The 15,285-nt window shown below is 40.5% G+C and overlaps 1 protein-coding gene across 1 annotated transcript in view; it reads left to right on the forward strand.

Annotated features, from left to right (window-relative positions):
* The window catches only part of Tlk (Tousled-like kinase), a 98,115-nt gene that overhangs the window by 1,888 nt on the left and 80,942 nt on the right, over window positions 1–15,285 (forward strand). The window contains exon 2 of the mRNA XM_015186424.2: window positions 310–624. Within this exon, the coding sequence (XP_015041910.2) occupies window positions 553–624 (72 nt within the window). The 5' untranslated portion in view covers window positions 310–552. The remainder of the gene's footprint in view (window positions 1–309; window positions 625–15,285) is intronic.

Raw genomic sequence — 15,285 nt, forward strand, 5'->3', positions numbered from 1 at the left:
TTAAAGATACAACATAGATTGTGTGTGTTTTCATTACCAATTATTTATTTATAGACAACAGATTATCGACCTTTGGTTGGAATAATCGGGAACATTAAAAATGTATTAAATGACTCGTCAATCTAAAAAAAATGTCTAAAAATATACGTATTTTATTAATCAAAGAAGTTCTTGATAAGACTGAAGATAAGACAGGGATAGACGGGATAGTGCGTACCATAAAAGTATTGTCTGTAGTCCATTCCATTATATTGTATATTGTTTTATATCCAACTTTCGTTTTTAAAAGTACTTTAACTTTTTTTCCAGATGAATTTGAATTTTTTTGGTCTGGCTCTGACAAAACTTGTGGCATTTTTTGCCAACAAATGCAATCACTATGAAAGCCATCAACAAAATGTTAATTATGTTAACGTTAAAGCATATTAAACACTAGTTAATAGACCAGAAAACACCTCCCCGATGGGAGAAAAAGACTCTAAGAATTGAAATCAATAAAAAAAATAAAACGAAATCCGTATCCGAAACCGAATCAGAAATAATAATCATACAATGGAACACTTTCAAACGTCGCTGAATCCAAGGAAACAGGAGCTGCTCGAGGCGCGCTTTATTGGTATTCGGGTGAGTGCGAATGGTTCTCTATATTGGAATTATAATGATAATGATATACCTGAAAGGAAAATAGTCATTCCGAATCCCGAAGGTAGCGACGGGTGGCTGTTTGTGGCCGGTCGCTTATGGGGAATTTGTACAGCAGTTTGGATTTTCAAGCAGTTAAAGATATACTATTTATGGGGATCGAAAATACCTGCCCCATGCCGTGCCCTAGCCCTTTGCTGGGTACAACAGGGTATAAGGAAACACACAGGGTACTCCTGCGGCCCTGTAACCCATCGATGGGTTAATGGCAAACGGTTATTGCACTTTGAAACTGTAGTCAGTGGCAGTGCCAGTGGCAGAGGCAGACAACGGTCCGAACAAAAGGCAACTTTAAACATTTCTTGGGGAAGATGCAACATGCAGATGATGTTGCACTTGCAGATGCTTTTCCCCATAAATAGACAAAGAAAGAGAGAGAGAGAGAGGGGAAAGATGTAAGCGAAAATAAATTAGCGTATAAAAGAAAAGAAATGTAAAAGAGAGAGAAGGGAATACAAAAGAAAAGAAAAACATAAATGCAGTGAAAAGAGAGAGAGAGATAGAGTGAGAGAGAGGGGATTATGGTACATATGCAAAAGAAAAGCTAGCTGGATGGCCAATGGAGCTGCCAAAGCAGAAAGCCTCAATCAAGCCAGGATCCGGGTTCCTTAAAATCTTGGTAGAGGCCTGCCAAGAGGGCATTTCTAGTCAATAGGATGTTTAGGAGGACATCTTCAGCACTCTCTCACAGTCTCTCTCTCGTTCTCCGTTTAATAATCTCTATCAGGCGGACAATGCAATTCTCCGTTGTGTATCCCCTTGATAAATCGTGGAGGGGCTGGGGGGTATATACCCCTCTCTGTCGCTCTTCTTCCAGCACCTCTTTGGAGGTACTTAACCTCTAGCCCCCCCCCCCCCCCCCACACACACACACACACAACTGCCTTTTGGTGTTGTTTTTGTTGTCAACATCTCGTCTCGTTTTGTGGGTTGAGACATGTGGCAAAATCCCAGCCCACACACACACACACACACACCAAATATATTCAATACATAAATGGCAAAAGACAGAGAGAGATAGAGAGAGAGAGTACATAAAGAAGAGGCCTACATATAGAGATTTTGCTGTACAATCAACACCCAATACCCCTACCCCTACCCCAACCACCCACTGACTGGCCAACCCATACAAGCCCTGCCTCCCCCCGTCTCCCCTTGGCCTGAACCTTTCAAAAAATATAAACAAATACATTTCCAAAAACATCTAATAATCTGGCAACGTCATCATTCATTAAGCAGGCCTCACTGTGAGGCTCACCCGACCCTCTCGGGCACTGCTGGCAAAAGTCACGCTGCGATGCGCTGTTAATGCGCTTAACATAGAATCCGCTCAGCTTTTGCAGTTAACAGTCGTGCTCTGCTGTTAACCAGTTAACAGCTGAAAGCTACTGCTCAGCTCTGCTTCCTGCTCTTTAACAGTCTTGCGCTCTCCTGTTAATGTTAGGCCATTCTCACCTGCTGTTATTGACTGGCTGTCTGTTAGATGTTGGCGCTGTCGGTCGCTTGCTGATGATTTCTGGGCGCCGGATACAAGCGTTTAAAAATTGTTTCACTCAATTTGCAAATTAACGCAAATTTTTTGGAGCAAATACTGCTGATGCGGGGCAGAAGCGATATCGGTGCGCCCGTCGTTGTTGCCAATCTCGATGCTAATTCGAGACAGAGCCACCGCCGGCGTCAGTCGTCCGTCAAATATGATGTATGTGCACATAACCTAACATTTAATTGGCCTGACGCCGCACCCGCCGCCGCCGCCGCCCCCGCCAACCCATTTCAGAGGTAACGTAACAGCAGCAGCAGCTGGCGCTTCCGCATGTTATTAACAGTGACGTTGTAGCCGGCTAAATGCGGAACAACAGCAACAGAAGTCATGTCATGCACGTGTGGATGGTCTGCTCTCTCTCTCTCTCTCGCAGTCTCTCTTGAAAACTGCTTGCTCTGAGTACTGCTTGCCCTCTCTCATCTGCTTGTCCTTTTCGGGAGGAGACTGGCAAAACTGCTTGTTCCACTATCAGTTTTGGCATTACGGCTCTGCTTGCTTGTTCCTCCATCAGTTTTTCGATTACAACTCTCTCTCTCTCCCACTCTCTCTCTTAGGTAATTGTTCTCTCTTAACGGTTAGCTCTCTCACACTCTCTGGCACTGTTAATGTAGTCGTAGGTCGCGTCACGGCCTGTCTCTTTGCGTTGCTCTGCTTGTTTACACGCGTGTCCAAAATTTCCCGGCCTGCCAATTCGCCACAAAAATCTCATTTATTATTTATACGATTAATTTGCGCGAGAACTGTGTGTGAACCCTCTACCCAGTGACAATTTTCCAGTGTTGCGAAAGTAATAATTATTTTCGAAAAAATTACTATAATTGGGAGTGACGGTTTTTGTTTTTTGTTTTTGTTTCTGTTTTTTGTTGTATTGTCCTTCAGCTCTCTTTTGCATTGTGTTTGGCTCTCTTTCGGTCTCTCTCTTTGTGTCTACCTATCGTGTCTCTCCTTCTGGCTTGTTATGCCGGCTTCTTTGGCCTCTGTTTTGGCCTCTTGTTTCTCTGCTGTTCTGCCTTTCACGCCGATTAATCAGTTTATTTTGATTATACTTGCGACGGCTTGTTGTTGTGGCAAAAGAGACACATCTTTGGGTAAATCTCCATGTACAGTTAGAGCCACGGTTTCGATTAAAAACCCCCCCAAAAAGAAGGGAAAAACTTGAGAAGGAAACATTGAAACGTGCGAAAGGCGAGGCACGAGGCACGAGGCAGAGGCCAAGCCGCAAACGAAGCTGCGCCTCGAATCGGCGGCAGTTGTAAAACGTTCGTTGTTGGATTCGGCGGCCGGGCCTTCGTTGTCTCGTGTCCTGGTGCGTGATTTTCCTTCCCAGTCCTCCCCCCTCCCCCATCACATCCTGCACACAATTTCCCCCCAGCCGCCGCAGCAGCAACAATGGTGGCACGCTGACGCTGCAGTCGACAGAAGAATTTTAAAGCAGAAGGCGCGACGAAGGCGCCTCCAAAAAGGAAGAGTGGAGGAGGAGACCAGAGAATAACGAGAGGGAAATGTTGAGAAGAAAAGGCAAAGGAAGAGAAGAGGAGGAAAAGAATTAGGGGAGGACGAAAAGAATAGGGAGAAAAGGTTGGAAGCAGAAAGAAAATTAATTTAAGAAGATGTAAAGAAGAGGACAAATGGGAATGAATAACCATTGAAGAAGGCCCACAAACGGCACAGTAGAAACAGTAGAAAAGGAACGAAAAGAAACGACACAGAAAACTATTGAAGAAAAGGTACAGTCCAAGGGCGAAAGGTGCCCAAAATTACGAAACAGGAAGCAATGAATAGGCATCGAAGACGAAATACAGAAAGGAGAAGTAGCCTTAGGAGAACTACAACAAAAAGAACGAGCCAATTACCGAAAAAGAGGTAGAAGAATAGCGAAAAAGGACTCCTAACCTACAAAAAATTGAAGAAGAATAGGATCCAAGTCAAAATCTATATAGAAAATGGAGGAAAAACCAAAATGTAGAAGAAGAAAAGGGAAGAAAAGAAGAGAAATGCGTTGAAGAAGAAGAAACAGCGGATGAAGAGTGAGGATACCCATAACAGAAGAACAGTAGGAATAGGAATTTGAAGCAGAAGAACGTCTCGAAGAGGAATGAGCATTAGAAGAACGAATGGAATAGGAATGGGAAGCAGAAGAACGACTGGAATAGCCATGGGCAGCAGCAGTAGAACGACTGGAATAGGAGTTTGAATCAGAAGAACGTCTAGAATAGGAATGAACACCAAAAGAACGAATGAAATATGAATGGAAAGCAGAAGAACGACTGGAATAGCCATGGTCAGCAGCAGTAGAACGACTTGAATAGGAACTTTAATCAAAAGAACGACTGAAATAGGAATGGGAAGCAGAAGAACGTCTCGAAGAGGAATGAGCATTAGAAGAACGACTGGAATAGGAATGGAAAGCAGAAGAACGACTGGAATAGCCATGGTCAGCAGCAGTAGAACGACTGGAATTGGAATTTGAATCAGAAGAATGACTGGAATAGGAAAGGGAAGCAGAAGAACCTTTGGAATAGGAATGGTGAGAAGAAGAAAAGCTGGAATACGACTTTGAAGAGGAGAAAGAACGACTGAAATAGTAATTTGAAGCAGAAGAACGCCTGGAATAGCAATGGGAAGTGGAAGCAGCAGAGCACAGCAAACCAAGAAGGGCAAACGAATGGAAAAGAAACAAGAAGCAGGAAAGGAAAAATAATAGGAACAAACGAAAAGCACACAATGGAATGGAAAGCGCCATGAAAAGGAAAAGCCAAAGACGAAGACTGAAACACGAAGAAGTGCAAAAACAAAAACAAAAACAAAACACGAATTGCCACTGCACTTCCCCCTCCCTCCCACCCCACCCCCCTTTCTGTTGTTGTTGTTGTGGTTGTTGTAGTTTTTCCTCCGTTGATTTCCACGCTTCAATGGACGTTATTTTTTTTTTGTTTTCAGTTCGCAATCGTCGTCCGGCATCGTCGTGTTGCATATTCGCGGTGTTCCCATCATTATAGTTGTTGTTGTTGTTGCAAGTTGCAAGTTGCACTAGCGATTGTTGGGTGGAAGTGAGAGCGGGATAGTGAGAGGGAGAGCGAGAGCGAGAGAGAGCCAGTACCGTTAAACCAGCCAGAGAACGGGACAGGACGGGACCGGGACGGGACACGTGTATTTCAATAATCCTTTATGAATTCTCCTCTTCTTTTTTTTCGGTGTAATTCTTTTTTAAAAGTGAAGTGTCAAATACACGAACCACAGCAACAACGGAGAGAGCGATAGAAAATTTTAGTGTGTGTGTGAGTGTGTGTGTGTGTCTGTGTGTGGAAAAAGAGAGAGAAGAAAAACCTGAACCTGAAATAAAACACAAACCAAAAAGGGAAAAGAAATAAAAACAGCGTTTGCCGGCTGGCTGTGCCTCCTCCCGAGACGCCTCCATTCCATCCATCGGACGAACAGCAGCAAGCCACGAAGAAGAAGCAGAAGCAGAGAGGAAGGAGAGAGCAGGCAAGCACGAGGCACGAAGCACGAGGCAACAACGATGCCCGTGGTAAAGCAGCGGAAAATGAGCCGCTTTAAGGTTAGTGTTCAGCGAAAAAAAAAAAAATCATTGGACAGAGAGGGCTAGAGAGAGAGAGAGAGAGAGAAAATAAAAGACATGGCCGCCAGATGCCGGAAGATGGCGTGGAAGATGAGGATAGAAAACCAAGGGAAAGTGACGATAAATGGGATAATAGTTGCAAAGAGACGAATGAAAATGGGTTGAGAGTCGAAACAAGGAGACGCAAGGACAGGATGCGATAAGTGCCTGGCAAAAGGCACGAAGGGAATGAAGGAAGAGAAGCTGGAAAAAGAGGAGCTGAAAGCGATAATTGGAGAACGAAAGAATGGCTAAAGCAAGCGAACAGATAAAAGTGTCCTTAGATATAGCAAAAGATATAAAGAGTGGAAACCAGGAAGCATATAATGAAGTTGCATAAGCACTGAAAAGTGATCCAAGAATGATATATGTACAAATTAAGGAAATTACTTATGAAAGAGATCTCCTGATCTTTTTAAATATGAGATTGCATATCTCCACCCACCTATTGGGTGCTTCAATCCGCTCCTTCAATTCATGGCGGGACTGTACCTATGAATGACGTTTTCTGGCATTCGTAGGCGTCAGCTGTGCTTCTTCTTGTACGCTTTTGCATTCGCCTTTCTACCCCCAATCGCAATCACTAAATAATTAAGCATACTCGTATGGATGACCGCATTCGCATAATTGTTTTTCCAATGCCTTGGGGTAAACCCCAGGCGTGAAATCGAGGACATATTCCACAAAGGATAGGAATAATAAATCCTTGTGCATAATGAATTCCAATTGCTTTGATTTTTGTCTTCATATTATTCTTTGTTTTTTTAATTGTATATTCTGAGAATATTCCCTGTATTCCCTGACTCCCTGGGATTGGAACAGTGTGTCCCTATTCGCTGGTATATTAAGAGTTGATTCCCCTGATAGAAAGAGAGTGAAACAGAGTGTCCCTATCGCCCGATATATTGAGAGTGTAAACAGTGTGTCCCTATGCCCTGATAGAAGGAGACTGTAAACAGTGTGTCCCTATTCCCCCATATATTGAGAGTGTAAACAGTGTGTCCCTATTCCCTGATAGAAAGAGAGTGAAAAAGAGTGTCCCTATTCTCTTATAGAAAGAGAGTGAAACAGTGTGTCCCTATCCCCCGATATATGGAGATTGTAAACAGTGTGTCCCTATACCCCGATACATTAGGAACGAGTTAGTGGTGTTAGATATGTGTATTTTTTTTTATTCAACTACATAAATACTCTAATGAAATGATATGTTCCGTTCCATCAAATACTTCATAATTAAGCCATAGACTCCTATGGCAATCCATCAATCAGCTGGTCCATCAATCAATCAATCAATCATCGATGTGACCTGCAATCGCCTGGTCGAAATATTTCTGCGATTGAACTTGGTGGAACAAGCCGCCACGGAGGAGTTTTTGCCACACCAAACAGGTTCCCAAGGGGCCCAAGGGGAGGGGCACCATGTTGAAAGAAAGATGCTGAAGAGGAGTAACCCAGCAACCAGCAAAAAAGAGCCAGAAGAGGAGTCAAACAGCAGGAGAGAATCCAGAAGAGAAAAACCTAATTTCTCTATTCTCCTACTACATGGCTGCTCTTCTTCTGCATCAAATATCTCAGCGTTCAAATGGACAATGAAATACCCTTTCCTTCAAAAGTTGACTCTGCTACGCCCAGAAATTGTTCGCAATTCCGGTATTTTCCAAGCCATGGAAATCTGAATAGTTCTTCCCATATCAAGGCAGATTTCCATTGATATATTTTTAGATGGAAACCATTATGAGATGTCTCTGAAGATTGCCAATTTGTGGTTCCTTCCTAGCCTTTCCTTCCTTCTGTTTTCATCAAAACCATAAGGCCCTTCTAATGATTGGAGGGTATCAAGAAAAAAATAAAAGAGCAAAAAAAAAGTGGAAGAAAAAAATTCGCAAGTTCGTTGAACTTGCCGTGAAAATTATATGCCGCCGCCAGCTCTCACGAAGACGACAAAAAAAACACACACACAAACGCACAAACACTAGGAGATGAAGAAAAGACCAAGTAGTGGTATAGGAGGGGACAGGAGGGGCGAGGAGAGAGAGAGAGAGAAAAAAAGCACAAAATAAAACTAGTCATGCGTCGCTGCTGGCATCGACGTCGGCCGCCTCTGCTGCTGCTGCTGCTGCCGCTGCATAGATTTTGCGACCTGACCTAAAATGCAAAAATGTTAACGACTTGACTGCTTGTCGCTCTGTTACTTAACAGCCAGCCAGACGGCACGGGACGGCAGCTGTTAGGCAATTTCTAACAGCAAGCGGGAGGGAGCGAGAGGGAGAAGGCAGTGAAAGGAGGGCCCAGCTGGTGGAGAGGGGGATGGAAAGAGAGCACGAGTGAGAGGCGACAGAAGCTTCAGCTGTTGGGGAGCACAAAGGAAAAATAAACTAGAAATTTAATGAACCTAAAAAAAAAGTAAGAGAGATAAAGGGAAAAAAATACAAAAACAAAAACAAGACAAGAAAAAATGAGAAAAGTCAAACTGAAAAAGAGTTCAACAATTAAATGAAATGGAAGAAGTGGAAGAAAATTAAATTAAAATTTAATTAAAAAGAAAAAAAGAGATGGAGAAAATATGTAAAAAATATTGAACAAAATAGAAAAACGATACAAAAAATGAAATTAAATTTAGAAAAAATAAAATAAATAATAATAAATAAATAATAATAAATAAATAATAAATAAATAATAATAAATAAATAATAAATAAATAATAATAAATAAATAATAATAAAAAAAAAAAAATTACAAATAAATAAATAATAATAAATAAATAAATAATAATAAATAAATAAATAATAATCAATAAATAATAATTAGAAAATGTAGACCAAAAATATGCATAAAAATTGAATAAAATAGAGAAAAAAAGGGACAAATATGGGAAAATATGTGAAAAAACTAAATTATATAGAAAATGATTTACACAAATAAAATTAAATATAAAAAAGTCCTGAAATTACGCAGAAAAATTCAAGAAAAATATGTAGAAAAAATGAATAAAATTAGAAATAAAAAAATAAAAATTGAAGTAGAAGTAGAAGAAAAAATACTCTTAAAGATGCCATAAGCTTATAGTTGGCTTTCATTAAAAGGTGTGTTTCTTTGATACAATTCATTACAAAATAAAAAACCCAAAAAGCTATCGATATACCGATCATATATATATATACTAAAACTGAAGGATACTATGAAAAAAATAGAGGAAAATTTTTACACATTTTTTTTTGAATATTTTGAAGCTGAAAAAGTGCTAAAATTTCACTCGAGATGAATTTCTAGTTGGAAGATAAATCGATATGAATCCAAATAAATTGGTAATTCATGAAAAAACAAAGTTTTCCGAATTGAGACTACAATGAGAGCTCTCCAACCAAATTATAGAAAATATCTTTCATATTTGTTCAAAATTTATCAAGGCAAAGTTTGGGTTTCTTTGGGGCTTCGCTTTCATTTCAGACAGATTTCATTAAAGGAGAGATTTATGCCCCAAAAAGGCATTTGTTGTATCTGTTAAGCCCGTGGACTTTAAGAGATGGGTTTACTCATAGATACATATATACCTCTGGCATGTATTTCCCCCACACACACACACACACACACACACACATACATATGTATATTGCATAACGTATGTATGTATTTGCCTGCTCTCAGCCCTCCCCATCCTCCAGTGTTGGCAAATGTAATCAGAAAAATTTCTTTTCTAAAAATGTATGCGGCTGAAATTTGTTTTACGAGCGGTCCCAGTGGGAGGGGGGAAGGGGGGGCGGGGGTGGCACCGCCCCACAAAAGGCGACGACAACTGCGGCTCAGTGGCGCCCCCTAGAGCACCAATGGCCATGTGTGTGTGTGTCTGTGTGTGTGTGTCCCTTTTTTTTCGATGCTTTTTCTCGGTTATAATATTCTACTTTTTCTTTTTTTCGCTCTCTTTTTCTTACTGATACAAAAGAGACAAGCGGATAGGATAGAGGGAGGGTGGTGGTAGGGTAGGGGTGTGTGGTGTGAAGGGGTGGGTGTAAGTGGTGAGGGGGGTTGGGGATGAGTGGTATGTTATGTGGCGCCATCTGTTGTATGAGTTGACATCAAAACGGATATGGAATTTTCAATATTTACAGTTGCTTTTTGTTGTTAATGTATGCAACACACACACACACACAGACAATGGCTAGGGGATGGTGGGGGCTGCACCCCAGCACACACCCCCCTCCCGCCCCCCACCTCTTGAGAGCCGCCTCCTTTGTGCTTATGTAAGCACTTTCAGCATGTTTCGCTTTTATATACTTTGAGTGGGCGTTGGACGACGTCGACAACCGATGGTTCAACTCCGTCCCATCCCCCCCCACCCCCCCACTAACACACACACACACATACATCTTTGTTATCCTTCTACCTCTCTACTTCCACTATCACTGCTGCTGCTGCTGTCTCTTCTCTTCTCTGCTCTGTGTGTGTTTTTTTTCTCCTTTCGTTTCGCTTTTCGTAATTTATTTAACTGTTTTCCCACGCGAATTGCAGCTTGCACCCGCTAGATGGCGCCCGCTAGCAGAAAACAAAATTTACAACGATTTCCAGGATTTCTTTCACCAAAAATGTGCCATGAAATTTCAAATGAGAACAAATCTTCACAGATATTTCAAATACTTTCCATTCAGTTTTATTGTGTTGGGGTGGTCTTTATTTTTTAGAAATATTAATATTTAAGCTTTAAACTAGATTTGCTCCGAGCTTGGCAATTGTGAAAAGAAAGCGTTTTTATTTACATTTAAACATTTCAATTTAATATTTCAAATAAATATGTTTCATATACATATAAATTACATATTATTCATATAAATATAAAAAAATATATAAAAATTAAAAAATATATATTTAAATAAAATATAAATATAAAAAATATATATATTTAAATAAAATATAAATATAAAAAATAATATAAACATACAAAAAATATAAATAATAAATATATTATATTTCGATGAAATATTATTTCTTACAATTTTATAATTATTATTATTATTTTTTTTTTTTAATTGTAAAAATGATTTGGTATTGGTTTTTAATACATTTATATTTAAATTAAAGTGAATTCTATTTAATTTCATTTTTTTTTGTATTGAAAAAACGTATACGGAATATTATTTAAGTCGATGGTGAAAAAGGTATCGTTTAAGTCTCGACAATCCCGAGACAGCGGCTAAAGCGACATCTGCTGGTTGGTGGCATGCTCTGTGCTGGGCGGCGGGGGGAGTCAAATAATGAATATTACGCATACGCCGTGTGCTTAACAATTGTTTTCAAGTGGCACAGAAAAAGCTGTGACAAAAGCAGGGAATCAAAAGTGATGGCTGACCAGGCAAAAGTTTATACAATGTACATATGTATGTGTGTACAATAAATACACACACAAAATTATGTATTATAAAATTATGCCCTTGCCGTACACCAGGCGTATGCGCAATTCCCTCATATATTATTCACCACAAATTAAGTATACGCAAGGGCGAACAAGCAACAACAAACAAACAAACAAAAAAAACAACTGTTACGGTGCAGAAAATTGAAAAGAAATGCCACCCAAAAGGGAGCACATAACGCTCCATTTCCTATATACAAAATGAATGTACATATGTACCACACATACCCGCTCAAAGGCAATGCATATGAGCAGGTTTGTAACCAATTTCTTGTCGTAGAAATACCTAAAGATTTTCGTACAAGGAGCCATAGTCATAGGTTTATTTCTAAGGCTTTTCTTATGGAGTTTCAAAAGGTTTCATCAGCGCTGGATTCGTGGAAACTTCCTGATTTAAAAATGTTTGAGGGCCCGATAATTCCATAAAAGCATCATGCAGCAGATCCCCTCCGTCGATTGTCATACTATAAGATATTGCCTGCCATCAATAGAATTTGCATCGATGCCATTAACGTTTGTACACGCATCCTACAGCAGATCTCCTCGGATACGCTCCCGCTGGATGCGGCCAAGCGAATGCCTCGAGAATGGCAAATATGGGCTTATGTTTTTGTTATTTTTGCTAATGTTATTGAAACACATTTGACTTTGTTTTTCAATTGATTTTCATTTGTGTTTTTGGTGTGGAAGCAGAACGGGCAGCCAACGTCTGATTAGAGCCACTGACTGCACTAATTTGATGTGCCACATACGATGCACACATACATTCGAGTATATGCCCAGATATGTGCTATATAGAGGGGGACGGGGGGAGGGGGGGTTCCAGCACGCATATAGAACTAATATAATATGCGTTAAGTATGTGCAGCGCTTCCCACTTCGAGGGTGTGCTGCGAGTGCTGTGTGTATGAGGGAAATGGCTCGTTGGCCAGCGTATTATACATATTTATATAATTGCATTTTGTTTGCCCACAAAGGACATACATAATTACATACGGAATACCATACCATACCATACAATACCACACCATATACTCCTCTCGTACAGCACGCACATTTATAATGAGGAGACCGTGGGGCGTTTAAGAATATCTCCAAGGCTAATTACAAAGGATCATAAAGAAATTTAGATCATCTCCTAACGACCTCGAAAGCGGAAACGCAATCGACTGCCGCATGATGTCTTAACGAAAGCAAAGAGCTGTACACCTTTGAAAGATCTTTTAACGAGTATTCACATTGAAAGTGTTCAAGAAATTGTAGAAAAGACTGCTTTAAATTGGATGCTCAGTGCCTAAAATCGTTTTATAAGGCAGGGACTAAGACCGATTGTGATTTATCGATTCAAAAATGTAATACAACTGCTGTAAAGAAAGCCACAAAATGCTTAGGAATCATTAGGAAAGTGGTGCTGAAAGCATGCCCATGAAAATCTGGCCTAAAATTAGCTAAACCATTAATAAAGTGGGCTATAATGTGTCGTCTATCGATATTTGATCTAAAATTGATCGATTTTTAATCGATTGTGGACTACAATGGGGGGCTATAATCTGTCATCTATCGATATTTTATCTAAACTTGATCGATTTATAATCGATTATGAGCTTAGATGGTTGGAAATAAGGAGTGCAATGTTGGGAACGGGCTATAATCTGTCATCTTTCGATAATATGGGCTATCGATTATGGGCTACAATATTTCAAATGGTCTATAATCTGTCGTCTTTCTATATTTTATCCAAACTATATCGATTTATAAGCGATTATGAGCTGAAATGCTTGGAACGGGCTATGATCTGTCGTCTATCGATATTTTATCCAAACTCTATCGATTTTTAATCGATTATAACTAGAAAAATTCTTGTGTCTAGCACATTTTCGAATGTCTAGCGACCTATAAATGATGTCATCTTCGATTTTCCTGTGGCGTAGCGCAACTCCTGAAAACTCTTGCAACTCGTCATCCCTCTCGCGACCCGTCCCGGGCCGTCCCGTCCCGTTCCGTTTGACTACTGGCTCCACTATACATCACTACACATCCTTCTGTATGTACAATATAAGCGGGGTTCAGGGTGTGTGCTGCGCGTTGATGTTTGTCCAACATTTGCACAACCCATGGCATGGGCGCATGGCATGTGGCATGTGGCACACACGCACACGCACAAGAAAAACACATGAAATACAGGGGATTCGGATACCAGGATACCGGATCACATGGGGATTATAGTTTGCACGGATTTCGGCTGTGTGGCAATTGAAAATTAGCGGATTAAGCAGCGGCCTTATCGGGGCCTCACTGTGTGCGTCTGGCTCTGGGTCTGAGTCTGTGTGTGGCTGTTGTGCTTTTGCTAAATGCATTTATGGGGGGTCTGTGGTGTTTTTCGATGCGATTATTCGATGGAATGCCAGTCAATCTTAGACGAAGGGAATGCCATACATAACTGTTATACACAAACATTGATGGATGCAAACTGTTATAATTATCATACGTAGTGCATTCCTGACATACAAATTATATTGGAATGGATATTTCCCTGGTTCTCTCATAGCTTTTCCCTTATCCTTGGTCGGACTACTCCCTCTCCCTCTCTATTGCTAACATTTTCCCCTGGACTACTGCATTCAATGCGCTCCGAGGCTGCAAAATGGGTCTGGGGTGGTGTGTAGTGCACGCATTCAAAGGGGGGGTCTTTTTTTTTTGGTTTTGTTATTTCTTTCTGTTTCCACGAAACTTTGGCTGTTTTCTCGCTGTTTTCTCTGCACGGCTTGAGCCGCCTTCTCCTCCCCGAAATACCCCCAAAAATACACAAAAATATAAAAAAAAGCAAATTTCATTTGGCTTTCGGTGTCATCGCTAGTTAGAGATGGTACTATCGCTAGCGGAGGGATATTTCTGACGAGTAACGAGCAACGAGTAACGAAAAGTATATTCTTTCAGAAATGGTACAGTTTTCTAACCAAAAACATAATCTCTAAATATCCAAATATTCTTATTCTGGATCCGCATCTCTAAAGAAGATGATTCTCTTTGAATAACCGCAATACTAGATACTGAATATATAACATTTTGGTTATTGTATGATTTAAAGCCATTATTTTCTAGTATATTTCTTTCGTTTTTTTCTAGTATTGTATTTCTAGTATAGTAAGAATTTGTTGTAGTATTTTTAGGAATTTTCTTTTAGTATTTTTAGGAATTGTTGAGTATTATTAGTCTTATTAGTATTTGAAAAGTATTTTTCAGTATTTTTAAAAATATTTTTATAGTATTTTCTCACTTGGTTTTTTCAACGATTTTTTTTTAATACCAATACATTTTCTTAGTATTTTTTTGGTTGTTTTATAGTATTTTTCCCTTCAAATAAAATCCCTTAAATACGGCTTTGCGACGGCAGCACTCACGCGTCTATCTCCAATTGCTGCATGCTGTGCATCTCTGTGGGGCTGTGTGTGTGTGTGTGTGTGTCAGAGGTGGCTGTGGGTGCGTGAGTGGGTGGGATGCGTGGCAATGCAATTCTCATTTTGGGTTGCCTCCAGTTGTAGCCAAAAGCAACAGCCACAGCCATCATCATCATCATCTGCCACACACAAGAACACAAGCGAGAGAGAGGTAGGTAGAGGGGACTGGGGAGTGGGAGAGCGAGGCAGGATCTGGAGCAGGATGTGGAGGTTGGTTTTTAGGTGGGGTCCCAGGACCAGGACCAGATCCAGGACCAGGTCCAGCCATTGCCAGGGCACTTTGCACATAGTTATCCACACACTCTGCCACTCTGCCACTCTGCCACTCTGCACCTCGTGCACTCGTTGCACTCCCCCGTTCGTTCGCGGTTGTGTGGATGCAGATGCAGATACAGAGGCAGTGGCAGTGCCTCAGCTCGAGATACAGATACAGATGCGAATACCAATGCGGATACATATGTAGCTGCATTTTAGATACACATACATCTATATGTATAGCATATTTATGCTGCTATGTATCCATCGGACTATATACTACATCTACATACACACACACACA

This window comes from Drosophila pseudoobscura, chromosome X (genome assembly GCF_009870125.1).
Source record: "Drosophila pseudoobscura strain MV-25-SWS-2005 chromosome X, UCI_Dpse_MV25, whole genome shotgun sequence".
In the NCBI taxonomy this organism is placed as follows: domain Eukaryota; kingdom Metazoa; phylum Arthropoda; class Insecta; order Diptera; family Drosophilidae; genus Drosophila; species Drosophila pseudoobscura.